Genomic DNA, 22,534 nt, shown 5'->3' with positions numbered 1-22,534 from the left:
CAGCTTGTAAACAGTTAAGTCTCACGTCTTCATACAACATAGTCTCGACCCTGACAAATTCCCAAAAATGCACACTGCACCAGAGCAGAGGGGGAAAAAATGCTATGAAATGATATCAGGCTTTCCAGGTCAAGCAGAAGATAAAGGCCTCTGGAAGCCATGCGAAATACATTAACCTCCATTCCTGAGGCTATCTGTCTTTATCTGGCCTTGATAAGCTCACTTCACAGCCTTTCAGCCTCGCTAAATCATAACTGCGCTGCGTTGTGTCACATTCAGTTTCCCCACCGTTTCACCAAAAAAAACAGGAGGAAAAAAAAAAAGCATCCATCTGCCCTGCCAGCCAGCTCTGCTGTACTGGACTGTATCGCAGGGGCAATTTGTGGGAAGTGGGATGCTGTGGCACTTACAGCCTCCTCAGCCTTTATTGCAGCCTCCCACTGTGAACTACTGTTCCCTTTACTGCAGATGTGTTTTTTGTTTGGCTAAGGGGCCTCTCAGGTTTTGATATTTTTATTACCTCTCAAGGGTCATCAGTCAGGACCCCGGGCCAGGGTCCACCAACCGGCAGGTCCCCCCCGCCCACTTGCTATGGCCACACAAAAATACTTTTGTGGGAAGAACTGAGGATAGCTGTCTGGACGTCACACTGAGCTGCACTTCAGAATAATTTAAAAGCCCCCGTTGGATCCTTTCCCTCTCCTTGTGCTTTCTGCCTGTCATACTCATCCTGGATTACACGCTGAATCAATATTTTGTTGCTCGAGCAAAATAAACCAAATAAACCCCTCTCCTCCTGTTTTCGGTATATTGAATCAAATCCTTCGTGGTGTTTTCCTAGACACATATTTAGGGGTGAAAAAAAATGGAGCTTTGCAAATATTTCTAATTCAAGCATTCATTTGTAAAAAGCCTCGGAAAGAATAATACCGCTTTCACTGTGCAGGGAGTGTACTATATCAGCCTCAGGTTCCCCTTGGCTCGGATTCACGGGGGTTGGCTGAAAAATAGGAGCATTCCCTTTTGCTCATGAAATCAAGAGAAAATACAGCTTCAAATGAGGCGTTAAGTCTCGGAGGCGTTGGCTGTTATGTAAAATGAATTATGGTACAAAGCTGATATGATCTCTTTTGGTGTTAATGCAGATGCACTGGCATGGGATTTATTGTATAGACAGGACGTATGTTTGAGAGTCTGTCTGTGTTTTAACAGTATTATGGTAAGAGGAATGTTGTATGCTAAATAAATTAAGTATTTCTTGATTTTCCTCTTTTTAAAACCAGAAAATGACACACAGTTTTTCCCCGGCTGTAATCAACGGTGACGTGAGCATATTGAGGTCTAGTATGCGATTGTGTATCAATGTACATGTGGGTGGTAAGACTGTGGAGTGACAGCCCCAGCTTGGCCCTTGGCCCCCAGCTCTGCCAATGCTGTGTAACCAGCAGCTGATTTATGGCCCCTGGAGCCCTGCTGAGCCTCTTCCTCTTTGGCCCCTGATGTTTTCCAAGCAAGCCCAGAGAAAGGTAACACTCCTCTTCTCCTGTCTCCTCCATTACCTTTTTATACTATTTCTAGGGACTCTCTTGTTCAACAATTAGTTAGCAGGTCAGCTTGTTTGGGATCTTAGCTAGGGACGCTTCAGTAACCAATATGAATTAGCATAACTAGCTCAACAAAGGTAGTTGTATCCTATGGAATACTTCTAAAATAACTACAGTACTTAACCCTAATTTGGCAGAATAGTTAGTATTATTTGATGTAAAGGAAAGTACATAGTGACCCAACTGACACATCTGTACAGAAAAAAACAGCTAAAATCAAGCACAAATACTTAATACAGCTAGCTATAAGCAATGATTAAAGCTATATTTTTCTGAGTAATCACTGCGGATTAGAGGTTACTGCAGGTGTATCATAACAAACAAATTCACATTTTCACAGTTTGAGAGTGACTGACCAGTCAGATCAAACGCTCTGTCCTCTACTGACCTGCAGGTTGCTCTGTCCATCCAGCCTCCAGGAGGAGAGCGTCTTCTCAGAGGAGCCCGATACGCCCCTCAGACTTGTGGTGTCAAAGGTCATGCACATGACAGGCTCAGGGTGGGCTTCGACTTGGCTCAACTTGGACCTCTGTGTTACGTCCCACAGCAACAGAGAGCCATTCTCGTATCCAGCTAACAGGAGAGGCCCGGAGCCCGAGTCTGGCTGAAGAGAGGAAGGAGAAGAACAGAAAGATGGGGAAGAGGGAACAGAAAGTGAAGTATAAGTTAAGATGTGAGATGAGAGCTGTGTCATAAAAAAAAAACCCACAGAAACCGCTGCGCAATGCTGGAAACTGAGAGGAGCAGAGGTTATCATCCTGGAAGCTCCCGCTGACACTCAGAGAAACGCTGCGGGCTCCATTCGTCAGCTTGCTGCTCTCTCTTTCCAGCACTCCATTACACCACTCCTCACTTTGCTCCTCATCTATATTACTAAGCCACAGACATCACAGCCTGCACAGATAGAATACCGCATCAGGTAGTGAAATAAAGCAAAACGCTGAAAAAATGCTGCTTTTTTTCGACATGTAGCTGAGATTTTGTCTTCATGTCTTCCTGACTATCTCCTCACTGTACAGTGTTCTGGTTTTTCTCCACTTTAATGTGTTCATGTTTTATTATTTTGTTTTATTTTGATGATTTTTGCTACCAATATAACTCCTACTCCTCTGCAAAAAATACTCTCAAACTGCAAACTCGCAATCTAAAAAGAATAAATAAATCTAACTTTCGTACAAACCCGACACATATAATCTGGCTTCACATCCATTTCATCTCCGGACGTTCCAGATCCAGCTTGAATGTTTACAACTGGCGAATCCATCAGAGTAAATCTTTCAAATCACATGAAATGAAATGAAACCAAGTGTGCAAACAGGCATCAGACAAAATAAAAAAGAATCTTCTGTTAAATATATAGAGCAATCTATGGTGAGCATAAAATGGAGTTGCATGCATATTAATAGGGCAAAGTCAGCAGTGTAACATTTGAAAAGAATAATAAAGCTGTGCCTTCCCACTGGTGTGAGTCCACAGATAACCTCTGAGTGCTCGCTTCCTCTACAGCAGTATAATCAAGCCGGCTCAGAGGCTGTGTGGAGGTGTAGCTGAGCTTGTAAATCATGTCATTGAACAAGAACATAAAGGTGGGCTGGTGAAAAGTAGCTGCCTTGTATAGGCACTGCTGGAGGCGAGACGTGAAGGACGAGGGAGGGACACCTGGTGAGATTTTCCCATCATCCCGCTTCCTGAAAATCTAATTTTTTCCGTAAACATATACAAAACACTGTAGTCCGTTCGACCGTAAACACGTTCCTTAAAACGCCCTAATGTGGCCTGAAGAAACAGATATGCACGTATATCCTAACTCATGCCTTTACTTTAAAATACCGCCAGGCCTCCAGAAACAGCACAGTGCCATGCGGAAGGTAGGAGGGTAAGAAATTTTTTCCATATGTGCAAGGAGGCTGTGTCTGCCATTTTTTTCCCCACTCATGTCCAAGTCCTCTTCTCACTTAACGCCCTATATTTCTCTTCTTGCAGCTTTAAACAAATTATAGACAGAGTCGTGTATTCCTTCCAAACACATCAGCGAGGACGAACACTAAGGGATTATGAAAACAAATAAAAACACGTGAAAATCAGTGGCCCCTGCTTGCCGGCAGGGACCAGGCTAAGCGTTCCAGGCTAGGGGCCCACCGTTTCACTTAAGTGTAGGACCTCGCTGATTGATGATGTCATGGGTCAGAGGTCGGGGAACCCTGGGTAGACATGTAATTCATTATATCCTCCACAGGCCTTTCTACAAGAGGGCTCTCTGCTGGAGTGGGGCTGGGGCTCAGGGAGAAGATTCATCACCAAAGAGCAGCTGGAAAGATGGATGGAAGCTGGCTGGAGATGCAGGACCAACGGAGGAGACTTCTCTGTGTCGTCTCCAGGATGGCAATGTCATGTGACTTTCAGCCATGTTTTCATAGCTGTATTTATGTAGCGTATTAGCACGTAATTAGAGACTGATTTTTTTTTTTTTTCGTTTGTTTTAGTGCACAGGAAACTCACTGAGTAGAAAGAGCAAGTAGGAATGGGACGCAGAAAATGATCTGGGCAGAATTAGACAGAGGCCTCTGCAACCTTTCAGCATAAAGATGACCTACTCTACCAGGTCAGCTGCCCTATAGGCTGATTTTCATTCTTTTAGCAAATATGTCAAGAAATCATTCTGCTATTTTTACTGTAAACATATCACAACCCCAATGCTGTTTAAAATGTAAATAAAGGAGAATGTCATGATTTGCAAATCTCATCATCTCATATGTTATTCACAAAAGGACACATCAGAAATACCAAATGTTTAAACCAAGAAAATTTTCCATCTTAATAAAAATACTGACTCATTTTGAATTTGATGGCAGCAACACATCTTTAAAAAACAGAAGCATAGACAGAAGCCTCCTTCAAGGCCCTCTTTGAAAAGGAGGTCATCCATCTAGCTTTGATGGTGCCTTTCCGGATGCAGGCTTTTGAACTGAGCACTGATAACTAGTCAGATGGTCTCTCCTTTCCTTAGTCCAGAGGACACGGCATCCATGTTTTCCAAAAAAGAATTTTCAAATTTTAATTCGGTTCCACTTTCCCTCAGTCCATTTTATAAGGGCTTTGAACCAATGTCTGGATCATGTTCATGATGTGCATGATAGAGTGTTATCCTGCATTTGTAGACAGAACAGCAAACGGTGTTCACAGACAGTGATTTGTGGAAGAGTTTATGAGCTCATGCAGTGACTCCTATGACAGAATCGTGCCTGCTTGTAATGCAGCGCAGCCAGAGGACCCGCCAGAATCTGGTACGTATTTTCATCTTGGTACTTTGAATGATATTATGCACTGGTAAAGACTTTGCATTAAGGTATTTAAATTCTGTGTGATGATTATCGTTCCAAAATTGTTCCACAATTTGTTAATGCAGTTTTTTTACAGATTGATTCTATCGTGAATAAAATTTTGGTTTATGAGATTTGCAAAAACAGTTACATCCCAACTGTTTTAGTCTTGGAGTTGTATTAAGACTTCTAGTGAGATATACATGCTGTAAGGTAGTACAGCTGTGTCCTGTTTGACAATTAACACTCTGAGCACTTTTGTACTGAATATATTAAGTATATTATATTATATTAATATTCATTTATTCGTTTATTCGTTTCCTTCCTTCTCTTGTCTGCTGAAACAGTGTTTAATGTTTAAAATCCAACTGCCGCTGAAGCATCAGAAACTACAAATATGAGGTGCACAGGCACAAAAACAAGCTCTAAAAGAGTGTCATCATAATACTCATGTATTATGTTGACACTCTTATACATATAACATATTATGTAAGGCAATAAAAATATTTACAAAGTTTTCTAAAACTCATCACCAAATTGCTTGTTTTAGGTAACGATCAATTTTGAAATGATTTTTTATTAAATAAAGAAAGCTGCAAAACCTTAAATTTCACAATGAGATCGAATGTTTCCACTTCTCAATTTTACCATGTCAAACAGAGTGAAAAGCATTTAATAATTCTCCTATAACCCTCTTTTCCTCTTTTTTAGTTTTTCCAATATTCCTCCAGAATACATATCCAGACATCTTTACAGAAAAGTTTAACGATTGTTATAGAGGTCATTACATTTTCTAACTAAGGGCTTAATTCACATATGTGAGCAGATTAAATCACAGTTCTGAGAAAGTTCCTCTTTCTCAGGAAAAAAAGTGCAGTTGCAGCCCTGAAGCACTTCAGTTTGATCTCTGGTCACAAATTTTTTTTTGATGACTTGCACATCATAAAATCAAATCACATTTGTACTTATTATGTTTGTGTAATGCCTCAGTTTACACAAGGAATATCAAACTACTTTTAGAAACATAAAGCATGTGCAGCTCACTTTGATGTGGGCGAGATGAGTGAAACTCACTTTCACTACACATTTAATCCCTGACATATTTTAATATATGATAAAGAAGTGCAACTTTATCAGCACATCTCAGGTTTTTCTACTTGATAAATGTGTAAAATTACAGAAAACGTTCTGTCACTGCCCAGACTGTCTCATATTTATAAAACATAAAGTTTTCGATGGGAACATTTTCTTTTAAACAAAATTTCTATTGTACACAGTGAAAAACTTTGTCATTAAATTGTTTACCTAACTACTTTGTTTTAATATAAATGGCTGAGGGGGAAATCAACAGGAATAGCTGTCAAATTTATGAATATACAAAAAAAAAAGTCCAAACCTTTATGCCCTCCATCATATTTTCTAAAGATCTCCAGTGGGCCGGATTGAGGTCTTTGCTGGCCCGATGCTGACCCCAGGCCTTAAGTTTGATACAACTGGATAAGACAAACAGAAGAATGCAACTTCCACTGTAACTGCCATTTAGCTTCTGTGTTCAATATTAAAATTAGTCATATTAATTTTTTCAGAATAGTTAAAGTAAATAGTGGTAATCTACAGGGGCAGACTGGCACAAAGCAGGGCCATAAAAATCACAGACTTTACTGACAACAACTAATATGTGCCATTTATTGGTGATGTTCTGTACTGTTTGTCCTTGTTTATTATAGAAATGGTAAATGGTCAGTGGTACTTGGATAGCACTTTTCAACTCTTACTGACCACTCAAAGTGCTATTTACACTACAGGCCACATTCACCCATTCATAAACACTTTATTCTATGTCTTAAACATTTTCTACCCACACACTTGCATCACGAACAATTTGGGGTGCAGACTGGAGAATCCGCTATGATCCCAGGACCACAGCCATAATTTTTTTTATTAACCTATATTAAATATTTTTATAGAAATATAATATTTTCTGTATTTTTTGCCAAGGACAATGTAAAGGAATCATTTACACTAACAATCTACTCTCTATTCAGATGTGCACTGTTGCTTTCAGAAAATAAAAACATAATCAACAAGATAACTGGAGAAAAATGGCATCATGAAGCTAATAAATATTCGGTGTCATTTCCTTGTGTTGTGATTCCGGCCTAAATCACGAACAACCCTCAGACCAGTTTGTTTGCTGATGTGGCCACCACAGGCCTCGGGCAGACACTGCTTCAACATAAGGAACCAATCGCCTCCTTCGCTTTTCGTCCCGGTCTCACCATGATGTCATGGCCACGAGGCAGCAAGGTGATGAGCTGAGAGTGATGGATATCTGTATAGGAACATTTCCTTTCCCCCCGCCAGCCTCTGTTCACATTAAAAGCCTTGCACATCATATATCACTACTGTCCCTCTGGCCAAGCCTGACATCGGCACACAAGTCAAACCCACATGTGGAGGCGCTTTCCTCCTCCACTCGCCATCGTTCACGGTTTCCTAGCCGATCAGATGCAGAAAACTCTGATAATAAGCTCTGTCACCTTTATGTCATAGCCCACTAAGGGCTAGGTGGGATTTTAATGGAGTGAATTGTGGCTAAATTTGGAAGAAAGCGCTGCTTAAGACTTAATCGTTTCCATAAACTCCTGCAGAGAGGTCTTAAAGGCTGACAATAAATCTGTTGGTGAGTCTGCCTTAAAAATATAGGAGGATAATCGCTTCTTGTCTCAGCAGTGGGAAGAAAAGAGGGAGGGGTGGCGAGTGTGAAGACAGAGAGAAGAGATAATTGGCAGTGGCTTCTTCCTAGAGTGTGTGTGATAGGGAGAGACAGGGTGGAGAGATGGGGATACAGTTAGGTCCATATATATTTGGACAGAGATGACTTTTTTACTTGTTTGGTTCTGTATGTTACCGCAATGAATTTTAAATTAAACAACTCAAATGCAGTTGAAGTTCAGCTTTAATTCAGTGGGTTAAACATAAAGTTTGCATAAAAATGTGAGGAACTAACAGATTTTTTTAAAACATGAGTCCTTATTTTCAGAGGATCAGAAGTAATTGGACAAATTCAATAACTGACAATAAAATTCTTATTTCTACTACTTGGTTGAAAAACCTTTGATGACAATGACAGCCTGAAGTCTTGAACTCATGGACATCACCAGATGCTGGGTCTTCAACAAAACTAAAGAATATTCAAGAATATTCCACTTCTTTGCTTCAATAAACTCCTGGGTTGCTTTGGTTGTATGTTTTGTGTCATTGTCCATCTGTATTATGAAACACTGACAATCAATTTGACTGCATTTAGCTGGATTTGAGCAGACAGTGTGTCTCTGAACGCCTCAGAATTCATTTGGTTGCTTCTGTCCTGTCACATCATCAACAAACACTAGTGTCCCAGTGCCACTGGCAGCCATACACCCCAAGCCATCACACTGCCTCCGCCGTGTGTTACAGCTGATGTGGTACACTTTGGATCATGAGCTGTTCCACGCCTTCTCCGTACTTTTTTCTTGCCATCATTCTAGTAGAGGTAATCTTGGTTTCAACTGTCCAAAGAAGGTTTTTCCAGAACTCTGCTGGCTTTTTTATTCCAATCTAGCCTTTCTACTCTTGAGGCTTATGAGTGGCTTGCCTCCTGGAGAGTGTTGTTTACTTGTTTGGCTGTTGTGAAGGTCTGCGATCATCCACCATGGATGTCTTCCATGGACGTCCAGGTCTTTTTGCGTTGCTGAGTTCAACAGTGCTTTCTTTCTTTCTCAGGATGGACCAAACTGTAGATTTTGCCACTCCTAATATTGTAGCAATTTCTCACGTTTTTGTTTTCTGTTTTCGCAGCTTAAGGTTGGCTTGTTTTATTTGCATGGAGAGTTCCTTTGACAGCATGCTATCTGTTCACAGCAAAATCTTCCAAATGCAAGCACCATACATCAAATCAACTCCAGACCTTTTATCTGCTTAATTGATAATGATACAAGGAAGGAATTACTCACACCTGCCTGTGAAATAGCGTTTGAGACAATGACTGTCCAATTACTTTTGGTCCGTTTAAAAAGAAGGCGGCACATATTAAGGAGCTGAAACTCCTAAACCCCTCACCCAATTTGAACGTGGGTACCCTCAAAGGAAAGCTGGGTGTCTACACATTATATCCACTATGTAACTATAATTGGAATATGTTTCAGTACACAGGTAAAAAAACAAAACTGTCAGCATCCAAATATATAAAGACCTAACTGTAGCTGCTTCAGACGTTGTTTCCTGCTGTGTCAGGTTAAGGAGGCAGTAGGCAGCATATGAGCATTTAATGCGAAAGCCAAGATGACGTTTGTATTTTTTTTCTTCTCGTGACTGAGAAAAGACCTGCCAGTGTGTGTTTGATAGCGAGTGAAAGAAGGGGTTGTATGCATTCACAGATGCACACAGACAGAGCCGAGTTTTCAGTCTTTTCTTGCGCTCGGAAACTCTTGAGTCACTCAGTCAGTGTAACAGATGAACATGCTTTGAAAGGAATCGGCCTGAAATGATTTACAATCACCTGGGCCCTTCGGCTTTGAAGTCAGACAGCTGCCTGTGCTGTATTACAAAGATATTATATAATTTATAATGATATAATTGATCATTATGTTTTCTGGCACTCAACGCTCAGCCAGCTTTGGTTCATAAATCAGATGATGAAAGGTGGGTGCAACAGTGAAATCAAAGGCAAACAAGAAAAAACATAAACATGGTGTCAGCAGGCACCGAGACTCTTTTCTCTCACAAACAATGTCACCTTTATAGGCTTTGCTTTTGACTTATTAACTCTAATTAGTATTACAGTATTACAGGGCTAAATGTGCACAGGCCAGCGGCTTGCCTCACTCTGGGGTTCAAGATGATAAGCTGTGTTTTGATTTCTGTTGCCTGTAAACTGCACAGCTCATTAAATTTATGCAAACCATCCACAGCCTTGCATCAAAACCCCCCATTCAGTCCCTCCCTGCAGCCCCAAAACCCGGAGAGTTAATAATTAACCATAAAAATAATTACAGGGTTGCGTTAATGGCTGGAAAATAAAACTTTCAACAGCAATCACAAAACAGAAAGCTGTAACTTCTTTTGCCCAGATCAGATTGGATGTACAGCTGCAGGCTGATATATGGCTGTGAACCCCCGGCCTTTCCAAACACTCTAATTACAGTGTTGGGACTCACTGCCAGCTGAGAAGAAACGCTTGGAAAAAATGATGCGGGACGAGTTGTCGAGCTGTAAATCACGAGCCGCATCTCACGTGTGCGTTTTTTTGTTTACTTTAGCGACTTGTCGTGGGCTGCTGTCCAATCAGAATGAAGCAGGTATGTACGGATGCGTGAGCTTTTATTAACAGTCATGAAACAAAAAGTACATCGTTCGCTGGCTGTCAGTGTGATTTTCTTTTTTTGGATAGTGTGACTGATCATATTGTGAATTTCCTTATTTTCTATTATGTTTCACTGGTGGCTCCTAATTAGACCTGGACAAAATGTTCTAAAAGACATTTTAGACAGTTTTGTACTAGACGATATCTCAGAAACACATCTCTGCATGGGAGCACAGAAGCTCCACCCTATTTTAGTTGAAACTTATATATTTATATGAGGGGCAACCAATCAGAAGTAAAGTTGTCCTGAAGGGAGGATCACAAAAAATAAAATAGCTCCAAAGATGAATCAGAATAATTTTGACCTATGACTCACGCAAATGTCAAAGAAGATGGGGGGCTGTAAATGAGCGCCATAGGGCCACTTTACCCTGCACTCAGAAAAGTTGCAGTATCGGTGCATTTCTCAGTGTGTGCTGGTAATGGTGCAGAAAAATAGAGTAACAGACACAAGTCCAAATTCTCATAATTAAAACAACTCAACAATATCTTTGAAAAAAACACTTAAAACTGATGCTTACCTGCCACAATTTTAGACACATGACCATCCCCAGCTTTTCTTCTGGCACAAGTGTGCAGACTGCAGTCTTACTGGGCAGCTCGATAATTTTGATCTGTGGAGAACACGTGACAATTACAGGTTAAAACTCAAAGGCTACCATTACATTGCAAAGAAAAGGATAATGATGGATTTTTTTTTTCTGCACAAAATGTGGTGTCTCTCCATCTTGCGGCTATTGAGATATTTAACGGGGTCAAGATAAAAAGGCCGGGGGTCACCAGAATCAGTAGCACACATCCCAAGAGAACAATGGATTTCTGTACAAAATTTCATGGCAATCTATCAGCGTTAAAATGCTTTCATCCCAATCAAGGTCGTGTTCCTGCCAAACAGGACTGCTATCTCTCACCCCAAAAGCGAAAAATGGCAGTTTGTGTGCCAGAAACGCCGGTTTCATTCTTTTCACTAACCTACTTAATGGATTTTCTGTTTTCATTAATCTGTTTTCATTACTGGCACAAAATTATATATACACACAAGTTCTAATTGCCAAGTTGGAATTTGTCTGTCTTCTGCATTCAAGTAACAAACCTGCAACCCAAATCCATACTTGCTTTTTTAGGACCTCCACGGATCCGAGTCCCTCCAACCAGCAGTACAGTGTCATCCATCAGCGCAGAGCAACCGCCTCACTGTCTATAATAAATCCTGCTAAAGGCTCACCCTGCGACCTGAGTGGTGTTTTCCTGCACACATTGGCACTGATTCTGATAAAAAATACACAGACTAATGATGATGTGTGTGCGTGCATGTGCGAGTGTGTGTACCCCCACATCCTGACCAAAGCTCATTCCTTCGACTTTCTCCACGCTGATGATATACGCTGCTCATATTCATTCTCATTAGGCCTCAGATTAAACAGCCCTTAAAGGAAGCGATCTGTATTTTAGCGCTAAGCCACATCTGTCCTGCATGTTTACCTCTGCGTGCCTGACAAAGAGGGCCTTTAAGGACTTCTCTGTGCCTCAGGTGATCACTGTTCTTGTGTGGCATCACACTGCCCATAAATAAAACACCCACGCTATTAATTAATGTTTCTGCCGTGGCAGCAAAGCTGCTGGCAGGAATCTCACTGTGAGCAGTAAACAATAAAACCACGTGAAATAGCTTCAGATGGAAACTGCTGCCTGTCTCGGTTACATATCTAAATATCGCCCCGTATTTTGCCCGAGGCGCTGAATCACGCCATTGTGAATGCTCTGTGGCAAGTGCCTCAGTATTGTTCCTTGAGGTAATTCATTAATGGGGGTGTTTTTACTTGCAGATGCATGATAGGGATCTGTCTTGGTCAGTTATGTCTGTGGAATGGGGTGGAGAGCCCAAAATGGAGTGTGGCCTGTTTTGGTCTGCCGTTTATGGGTCTGTAGGTGTGTCTCTGTCTGTGTCTGTTGGGACAATGGCATTATTGAGGTGCTGGGAGTCACAGGCGCCCTGATGCCTGGCCCACTGGACCGAGGTTAGCAGAGGCACGTTTGACTGGATCAGGTGACCGCTCCTTCCCTTTCAAGTGTAGCTCCGCCACAGAAGAGCACGTAACATGAATCTGGAGGCAATAAAAGATGGCTGAATAGCTGGCTGCCCCATCCTGCCTCACCACTCAGACACTGGCTCCACACAAAGCCAAACAGGCGTGTGGGTGTAGAGAATTAACCTCAAGACAGACAAAACTGTGATTTCATTCCACCATCAGGACTGGGCTGGGATTCTTTTCTTTTTAAGCCACCATTCAAAGACAAAAATGTAAACAGCTACTTTTAAGCAGGAACATGCTCATTACTTACTGCAAAGCACAATTAAAACTGCGCTTTGCTTTCTTAGGAGTTCTCAAAGCCATTACGTGTTTTAGACAAAAGCATTCGGTGAAAGGAATGTTACTAACCACAACCACAATTAACCAACATTTAGCTGGTGGTCAGTACTAAGATCCTGCCCTGCAAACGTGCACGCTGATGCATAAAATGAAGGTTTGCTAATGATGCCATTCAGATCACAGTTTGACAGTTTCTGGCTGCAGAGGGCATGCTCATGTGTCATGTTGACACTACCTGAATGGATTCAATATGCTTATGGATCACATTAAATGCAAAACAGCGGTGGAAAGATGACAGAACTTGTAACAAAAACAACTCTGAGGAACACAATTTTCCGAGAGCACGCTTACGGTATCAAAACCCACAAATATGTGTGAATTCCATTGAGTTAAACGGCAACAGCAAGTCTGGTCAGGTTTATACAGGATGTGTTTTTACACTCAACTCAGACAGTTTAACCAATTAAGCTGCTAACCCAAAAAGCTGGGCTATTTATATGCTAACGGAAATCCTTCCATGTCATTTCAAAATGAAACGGAGCATAAAGTTACTCATCAAATGGGAATTTAATTGAATTCGGAGGGATGCAGTCGAATCTGCAGTGTTGGAAGTAACACATTAAACAACTGACTTCAGTAATTACATTACACATACAATTATGTTGTTATTTTCATTGCAATCAGGGTTCAGTTATATGCAACAACAAAACATGCTTTTTTCTTCCTGTGCACTTGTGCTACTTGAGCTGACTTGTCCTCTCCTTCTTGTCAGCTTTTGAGGAGTGGCGAGACGGACATTATTTTTATTTTTAGAGCCCAAATGGACAGGAGTGTGATGGTGAATTGCAAACTGAGTCCAAGGCGGAAAGAGCCACAAATTAAAGCTGAGTGTTTGCCGACCCCAGCCCGGCAGCCAAAGCCTGAACCTCAGCAGGTGATCTACCTGTTCATGTTTCTAAAGTGAATCACTGTGGTGATCGCTTTGAGGTCTCTTTGGGCTGACTTTCATCTTTGCTTTGTGTTGTTGGTTTTGTGTTAATACATAAAAACTAAAAGAAAGACTGAATGCGTGTCCTTGTTAGGCCAAGGAGTTGTGTTAGTGTGTGGGACTGGCCATTATGTGACGGTGCACTTCAGGTCATTTCACGGAGTAACAAGAAAATAATGCAACGAATAGTTTAATCTACTACTTTCTCTGGCAAGTAATTAAGTAACGTACTGCATTACTTTTAAGAAAAGTAACAAATAATACTTAATATAATACTTATATAATACTCAATGTAACGTAATAACACTTGCATTCCTGTGAAAATGTGTTACAAACACTTCTAGATATTATAAAAAGTTGTCACACTCACTAATAGAAACTCACTCTACCTCAAGAAGAAGATTCAATTTTTTACTTAATTACCTTATATCTATAATAGGAACCTTTAGGCTTTCCCTTGTTTTCCCTCATATGTATACAGTTACAATAGCAGATGCTCATATTAAACATAGCCAAAGTTTCAAATAATGAGTTCAGCATAAGTACAGCTAATCCCTGTGAGCCAAAAGCTCAGGCTTCAGACTGCTCTAAGCGCTCGGGGTTCAGACAGTTTTGTCTACTCTTGGTTCTGTATCATATTATACAGTAAGACATCAGTGAAAGCGGATGTTCTTAATATAGCTCTCTCAAGTGCACACCTGTTGTTCAAACGTTTTATTCTCAAGGCTTAAAACAGCCAAAGGAGCTAAAATGGCTCATTTCAGACTGAGAACGAACTGAAGGACTTCCAAGGCTTAGTATACGACAAGTAAGTATCATTTGGATCTATGAATCATGAAAAGTAACTCTTGTGGAGTCCAGGAATAAAAATATTGAAGTGGAAACAGATTCCCTTTAGGTTCAGGGTTGCAGACATTAAGCATATCCCAGCATGTCCTGATAAAGAGGCGGGGGATGAAAATGGATTATAAAGACAACTGAACGTTGACACTGCTGATGTCTGACCTCCTCCGTCTGCTCCCCAGCGTACGCCAGAAGGTAATTTGCAGGGCTCGTCTCTAGAAGGGAGCACTGACAGAATCCAACACTGCCAGTCCACACAGACTCCACCAGCTCACTGCGACCTTCACTCACGTCCCATCGGCAGACCTGCATGTCCCGGCCCTGACTGTGCCACCAACAGGAAGAGCGAAACCAGAGCTGAAAATCTGCAGTTATTCACTATAATATACTTTTTAAAATCAAACAGTTTGTATAGAATTAACCACAACTGACATACTAACATTATTTCTTATTCACAAATCCTTGCTAAGAAGCTGAGAGAGGTTTACCTGATGAGTGCATCTGCTGACTGCAGTGTGCTGACCCAGATGACAGAATTACCAGAGTGAGCTTCTATGATCTTCTCTGCCCTCCTGCTGTTCAGGTTCCAGATATGTATGGCACCCTTTCCTGACCTGCAAAAACAAGGATGCTGCTTTTTAAAGGATCTTTAATGATCATCACATACATAGAACCTTATATTAAACTGGCTCTGCTTTACAGTAGCTATAAAAATGGTAAGATTTACTCTTGTTCAGAGAAACAAACATTCAAAAAGATGAAGGAGCAAATTGTGGCTCACCCAGAAAACAGGAGGGGAGTGCCCTCTCCTTGGCAGCTAAAGTGGAGTGTGTTAAGGGGTCCGCCCGCCCCCCTCAGGGTGTAAATGGGGGATGGAGAAGGACGAGACATCTTTGGTCAAGCAATCAAAACGTGGCAGAAGGATCGCTGAAAACTAACGCCGCTGTGGTCACTGTAAAAGAAAAACATGAACATGAAATCTGAATGTAACACGTGATGGTAGTGTATGCTGAGGCTCATGGCGATTAAATGCTTACAGTGCAGACTGGATTTCTCCACAAATATCTCTCAGAGACTGCACAACTTCTGACAAACGTATTTTATTCAAAACAGGATAATTGGACACATTTTAGATGAAGAAAATAGGAATAAGGTGCACACCTAATCAGCACAAAACATTTTGTGCACCAACACTAAGCACAGCCTCTCCATGAGGCGCTTCACCCTTTCTCTTCCACACAGCAGACAGCTGTTTCAGACACTGTCTGTATTTTCTCCATTGTTAGTAGCTACAAACCCCGTGGCTCTCTTTCGGTCTTCCTCCTTCTAGTCTGCGTGAAAACACCTCTCTTACTCAATATGTCATATATCACCACTTCTGACAGCTGAATTACAGTAAACACAGAGAGCTGAGCTTCTCACTCCTCGTGATCTACAGCCGTTGTCCCAGAGGCAGAGGTAACAGCTCGGGCTTTTAAGTTGTTTGTAGGCTGGGTAGCTGAGGAAACCAACCTGACCACAGGCATGCTGCAAGGAAATGATGCTTCAACACTGAACTATCACATGTGAATGGCTGATATCACAGCTAATAAAATGCTATCCATGTTTAAAATCATGGTGTCAAACTACATGAAAAGACACTTGCCAACACAAAGCTTAAGGATGCGCCAACTGGGCTATTATTAGTACTTATGTTTTGCACAGGCATGTGGCCCACGTATATATAAATGGTAATTGGTAGTTCTTATAAAGTGCTTTTTCTACCCATTCACACACATTCATACAAGCGCTTTTTTCTATACTTTTTCTACCTAAGTGCTTTCTATCTCTAACGGATGCATCGGAGAGCAATCAGCACTACAGCCACCCCTGTAAGCTTACAGGCACTCCCATCCAAGCACTAACCAGGCCCAAACTTGCTTAGCTATTCCCACATTTCTTTGCCTTAATTTATTCAGTATTTGTTGTGATTCATTCCTCATTCCTGTTTTTCTAAAACAAAAAGATCATCATTAAAAAATTAACTGTTTTTCATCATCACCTTTGAACTGGGTTCAGAGAAGTGTATCTTTCCCCTTGGCAAATCTGAGATGGTCAAATGAGAAGCTTTGGATAAGGTGACACAGCCAGGGTAAAAGCGATATGACATAACAGCTGATATGTCCCACTTATGTCCAGTGTATTGATAGCAGTAGTATAGAGAAGAACACAATGTTCTGCAAGAACACAATGACTCCAAATATGAACCAAGATATATAATAGTAAGAGTCACAGGCCCTGACAGAGCCCTGATTTCAGTTTCATAGAGTAAATCTGAGGATACACAGTGAAAGAACAGAGTCTGCTAAAATCTACAAAAAAGTACCATAAGTTCTCTATAATGCTTGGCTGCTACACCAACTGATTAATGGCATTATTTTCGAAAGCATCCCCACAGGTACCTAAAACTGGAAACCTTATTCTCCTGCCCCGACTCACTCCCCTCCCCTACTTTTACTTATCATAACCCTTGCTCTCTGCAATCAGCAGACACTGAAACTGGAGCCCGAGGCATTCAGGAGCAGCTCATTTCAGGAGGTTAGTGGTTAAATTGTCCATGTGAATCTATGAAGCGGAGCGACGGAGACCCCCGATCAACCTGCCTAATTAAGCACATAACAGTGTAGTCCCATGTTCTAACAATGAAGGTTATTTCACCAGCTGTACTATCAATTAATATATAAAGCAGAAATTAAAAAAAAAAAAGCATCAGCTTTTTTACCCTGTAAGTAGTTGGTTTAATAAATTAATAAATTTCACAGAAAGAAGGCCATTTTCATTCATTAAAAAGAATGTGCAGACATTTACGTGAATTAAGTGCCCAAAACTTTATGAGCATAATTCCTGCAGGTGTCCCAACTTTTCACAATAACTTGCAAACCCTCTGTGTGTCTGACAGCAGTGTGGAACAAATGTTACTGATGCATTATTATGACAAAACTCAACCGCCTGAAAGGTACCTAACAAAGGCCAACAGGCTGCTTGGTCATACTACAACATCACACAAAGGCCTGGAGAAAAGAACAGGAGACGTCTCAAAGCCTGGAGGACTGGCACAGTCTCCAGACTGAAACGCAGCTGGATCTGGAGCTGTACAGAATTGAAAGCACAGCAACCAATAAGTGCAAGACATTTGTGGAATCTCCAACGACAACGTTGAGACTGAAATTTGGAAATGTTTAAGATACTGACCGTTAATGTCACAGTTTTCTCGGAACTGAACCAACAGAAACACCTTAAAGCAACAACTGTACAATCTTGTTTTGTATGGTATGAAGAAGATGGCAGCAGTGTTTTTATGGGTCTATCAGTGAAGCTGCTCCTCCTGTGAATGGGTGGGTAAGACTACATTCCTTAGCCCTGCGCCTGTGTGAGTGTGTGACAGGGGGGGAGCTAACCCTAATAACAGGTGGGTTATGCCTCCCTTATTGTCCTCTTCCAGTGTAGAGCTGCGAGTCACACTGAGACCTGAAACTGGCTGTTTTCATTGGCTTGCAGTTCCGACTCACAGAACTTTCCACTGGCGGCTGCAGCTCGCCGTCACCTAAAAGACAACAGCCGGAGACAGCGACGGACACGCGCTTTGCAGGGGCTCGAGAACTGCAAAAATAAACGCACATCCAAAGGATGAGTATAATGGCCATTTTCCCTCAGCCACTACTTCCTCAGTGAGGTTTTCCAGGCGTCAGCATTTCCAGTCACTGAACTGGCCCAACAATGGGCCTGCTGTTGTGGCTGCAAGCGAGTCAGCTACAAACCCAAACACAAACATGCAGGCAGCTCAGGAAGGGAGAGAAAGACACTGTAAACAAACAACAAGGTGACACGAAGTGACCAAAATGTATTTTCAAGAAGGAAGCAAAGCAAAGGGGGAAAAAACATCTGCCCTGGCATTTTTCAATCCAGTCATTTTCACTTGTTGTGAATGCATATCCACTGTAGTGGTCGAGCTGCAGTAAAGCTGGCAGGTAGGACCCGGTCAAAGAAACGCAGACACAGGTCAAAGAGAAGGAACTCCTCAAAATTTACTGGGTTGTTTTTTTTTAATAAACATAAGAAACCTTCATAAGGTGAACTATAAAAGGCAGGAAGATTCTCTGTGTGGCCAATTTTTTTATTAAGCATGTTCACAATGAAAAAAACAATAGCTACACCAAATTAAACCTGTGTATCATGCACAAGAATACTAAATCAGGCTGACTGATTAATACACCTGAGCTGGTTTTGGGAGCCAGCGGGAAGAGGCAAGAGAGGACTGAGGCTCCTGCTGGCCCTGTAACAGATAAGACAGCTCTGGGTAATCTGACTCAAAGTCCACGGATAAAGGCAGTTTGTCTCTTCTTGGGCCGTCTGTCCACACCTACAGGGTAATTAGGCCTAATTATGAGAGAAAGGTCCGCTTCCCCTTCATGTTATTAAATGAGAGCCAGCCTCGGCCGCCAAGAATCTCTCAACACCAAGCAAGGGGCTGGCGACCTTCAGATCAAACACAGCGACTATCTGTGCCCCCCTTCGACTGCACCACCGCCCGTTACCCTCCTCAGCATCACTGCACATACGAAGAGGGAGGGGACACACAGGACAGTCGTTATGATATGGGGCATCAAAGTTTTTCTATTTTTTGTTTTTCCAGCAGAGTTGGAGGGGAGAGTCCTGGACATTCCTCGCATGGTGCTGTATCACGTGATCAGACGCTACCCTCCTGAGCTCCTGACTTGTGGGATTGTGCCATTCATAAATATAAAGAGCAGGCAGGGAAGGATATACTGATCACAGGGGTTGATTATAGGACCTTTTATAATGCCCCAGCTTCACAAGAGCCATTAAGGAGGCATGGAATCCCAAGATCCCGTTCTGTGATATGAGCCTCATCAAATATGAGATCTGAGCTGCATGATGAAAACCCGAAGCAGATTACACATAGCTCAAAAGCTCCAGTCTAGATGTGCTCTCCAATGAAAAACCTACTTTATGACCTATCAAACCAGTAATATTCCTTTTCTTAGCCAACAAAGGTCAAAGAAAAGCTTCCAGATTCTTCTAAGGCCACTACATCATACCTCAGCTATTAGTCATACTTCAGTATTAGCTGTTTATCAAAGGCAATGCTCTTATCTGCTGCTCTCCTGCTTTTTCTGGCCATGACTGCATTTCCACCTCGCTTGTTGATCAGTGGGTGGTGAGCTGATTCTACAACCATTAGTCAGCCCTTCTTGCCTCAACCCTCCCCCTTTCCAACTAATACAGGTTCTCCTGAGGAGGAAACCAATGTGCCAAATAGAGAGCGAGCTCCATTATAAACATGGAGCTAGAAAAACAGAATGGGAAGTGGCAAGGAAGACACACACCCTTTATTGTGTCTTGGTGGGGGTAATCTGGACTGGATAAACAGCCCAGCGTCAGATAGAGGCTGAAGTCAGACACAAGTGCACCAACACCCACTGTCAGTCACAGATCCAATGAGCGGGAAGAGGCAGCATTGTTCGCGTGAATGGCGTGAATGCTAAGCAGGGGCCACTGCAGATAAGGGCTCAATGCCTTGTGGGAGTCACTGATGCAGGCACTGATGGAGCACCATGTCAGAGGGTCCTGATTTAGGAGGTTCTGACTGTGGTCAACAGGTACCAAGAGCCTTATCTGTTTGCATTATCACCCATTTCCTCCATCAGGTCATTTGCCTGGGCACTAGAGGAAAAAGGCACACAAGAGGGTCGACAGCTCGAGGGTCATCATACATCAATGCACATTTTGGGTGTGATCACCTTCGGATATATGGGGATTATGCTGTCAATGCAGCAAATATAGGAAAACAAGCGCATTCTTATTGTGCTCTAATTCAAAAAAGACATCATGCATTGAGGGTTGGGGAACACAGGAAACAGCAAGTTCTTACACTTTGTCAGACTGCACATCCCCCACTCCTTCAGCTGTCAGTCATCTTCAGGGGCAGTGATGAGTGACTGAATGCACAAATCAATGGTAAAAAGTTTGACAACGTGATAACTACTTGTACGTGGTGAACGGCTCCTGGAGTTCAACCAGAACTCTTAAATGTGACCGAGTAACAAAACACCATTTAAAACACCTGTCCAGCACCTGTGCATTCCTCAAAGGCTGTATAGGCTCCATATTCATTGCTTTTCTAATATAATATCTAACTTTATAGCCTGTAAATACCCACAAAGATTTTCATAGATGATATGTAATAGACACATATGCTCATTAAAAAGAATTGATTTTAAAAATGTAATATTCTCCTTGACTTATTTCTCACTCACTCTCCATTCTTCAATAAATAAAAAAAAATTTATATAAATATTTATATAAACCTCCCTCACAACTACTTCCAACACATTTCACGAGGAACATAATCTGTAGCTATCACTACAAACGGCGTTCAAAAAAATAGTACTTTAAAGTACCCTTCTGACCTACTGGAATGGTACACAGTGTATTTTATCCACAAGAGCGGATGCACAACAGAAATATAGCTCTCATGTTAATACAGCTCAGAGGGCAGATAAGAAGCTGCCCTCCACGCAGATGCTGGACTTCACATCCGGGATGTTCGTTATCATACTGGAGCAGATATGTTACACAAGCCTTTGTTAAAATCTAAAATACTGACTTTAAAAGATGTTTCTAGGTGCTTTGGTTTCTCTCGCGCGATGTTAGTAAGAAACAGGCTAACGTTAGCAACGTGGGTCGAAAATAGCCATAATAGACATATAGACCTTATTTTTACATGTCAGGAGTTATTGCTGGGTATAGTGGGTACACAGTTTATGAAAAGAAGTAGACGCTTTAATGAATATTGATAAAATACCATTTGAGCGAGACACCGGTGTTTTCACTGCAGCTGTGGGAGAGGCGATACAAAACATGCGCCGCATCTGAAGGACCTCTATTTACAGAATATGAGCTGTCCGTGAAAGTGCCTGAACAGAACAGTCATTCATATTCTCTCTTTCTCGCTCTCTCGCTTCCACTTTGTTTTTGAAAATTAAATCAGAAGAGTGCTTATTAATGTGGCACCCTGTACCTATGTACGTCAAGAATCGCTCAACAAATCTCTGTACATTGAGACGTTAATGTTTCTTTATGTAAAAAGATTACTTAGTTTTTTAGAGCCACTAAACATTCACTATCTAAAAAAGTGAAATATTGAACTTATATAGCCTTGCAATACTATATGAACAGGGGAGTCTTTATATATTTTTTTCCACCCTTTTTCAGTCTAATTGAGAAAGAGAGACAGAGAAAACACAGGGCCCTAATCCACAGAGCACACAGAGCCCTTTCATGGGAGTGCTGGGAGAGACCTTTATTTGTCCATTCCTATCACGGAGAAAGCTGGGTTTCAAGCTTGGCTAGGTTTAAGCTGGAAGATTAGATGAAACAGGAGTGTTTTAAACCTCTTCTGTGACCATGGATTAGGGACAGTCAATCCCCCTACACTCCAAAAATGAAACAATACAGAGTACAGGTGGCTCAGTGGAAGAGAGTGCATAGTCTAAGAAAGAGAAGAGAGAGAATAACATTCATTTAACTTGAAAAAAGGAGGGGAAAGGGGAGAAAAATATTTCTATACACTAGAATTTATTTGCAGACAGACTAGTGTTTGATCGAGTAAAAACATGTAACATCGTTATAATTACTTAGGAGTGCCAGTGCATCTAATTAACTAATGCAAAGGGTAATGTACACAGGCACTTCATGACATACATGAAGAGAGTGTGTGTCAGTTGTGAAGCAGCGAATGTTTGCACCAATTAGTGCAAATGGAGGTGGCAGTAACCCCTCAGCAGGAGGTGGGAGCAAGAGGTGTCCCCTGCCCTGCCTGGACAGATATCATGGCCCACATTATCATCAATTATTCCTGGCATCTCATCTTACCCATGAGCCGGGTGGGTGCAGGGGGTCAATGCCAGGGTGCCCTCTGCAGCAAGTGGCCTGGAGTCCAC

The 22,534-nt window shown here is 41.8% G+C and overlaps 1 protein-coding gene and 1 long non-coding RNA gene across 3 annotated transcripts in view; one reads left to right on the top strand and one right to left on the bottom strand.

Annotated features, from left to right (window-relative positions):
* The window catches only part of LOC120443029, a 12,364-nt gene extending 8,033 nt beyond the window's left edge, over positions 1 to 4,331 (top strand). The window contains exon 3 of the long non-coding RNA XR_005615079.1: positions 3,841 to 4,331. This is a non-coding gene — a long non-coding RNA (uncharacterized LOC120443029). The remainder of the gene's footprint in view (positions 1 to 3,840) is intronic.
* Positions 1 to 22,534, bottom strand: part of gnb1l (guanine nucleotide binding protein (G protein), beta polypeptide 1-like) — a 27,062-nt gene extending 4,528 nt beyond the window's left edge. The window contains exons 1-6 of one of the 2 annotated variants that reach the window (XM_031744525.2): positions 22,467 to 22,534; positions 15,313 to 15,483; positions 15,020 to 15,145; positions 14,694 to 14,856; positions 10,850 to 10,942; positions 1,993 to 2,208 (exon numbers count right to left, since the gene is read on the bottom strand). In XM_031744525.2, the coding sequence (XP_031600385.1) occupies positions 1,993 to 2,208; positions 10,850 to 10,942; positions 14,694 to 14,856; positions 15,020 to 15,145; positions 15,313 to 15,422 (708 nt within the window). In that variant the 5' untranslated portion in view covers positions 15,423 to 15,483; positions 22,467 to 22,534. Of the gene's footprint in view, positions 1 to 1,992; positions 2,209 to 10,849; positions 10,943 to 14,693; positions 14,857 to 15,019; positions 15,146 to 15,312; positions 15,484 to 21,396; positions 21,487 to 22,466 lie in introns of those variants that run through there. The other variant, XM_031744524.2, reaches the window with a different exon arrangement.

The sequence above is a fragment of the Oreochromis aureus genome, linkage group 12 (assembly GCF_013358895.1).
Source record: "Oreochromis aureus strain Israel breed Guangdong linkage group 12, ZZ_aureus, whole genome shotgun sequence".
Lineage (NCBI taxonomy): Eukaryota > Metazoa > Chordata > Actinopteri > Cichliformes > Cichlidae > Oreochromis > Oreochromis aureus.
This window is presented reverse-complemented; position numbering and strand designations above follow the sequence as displayed.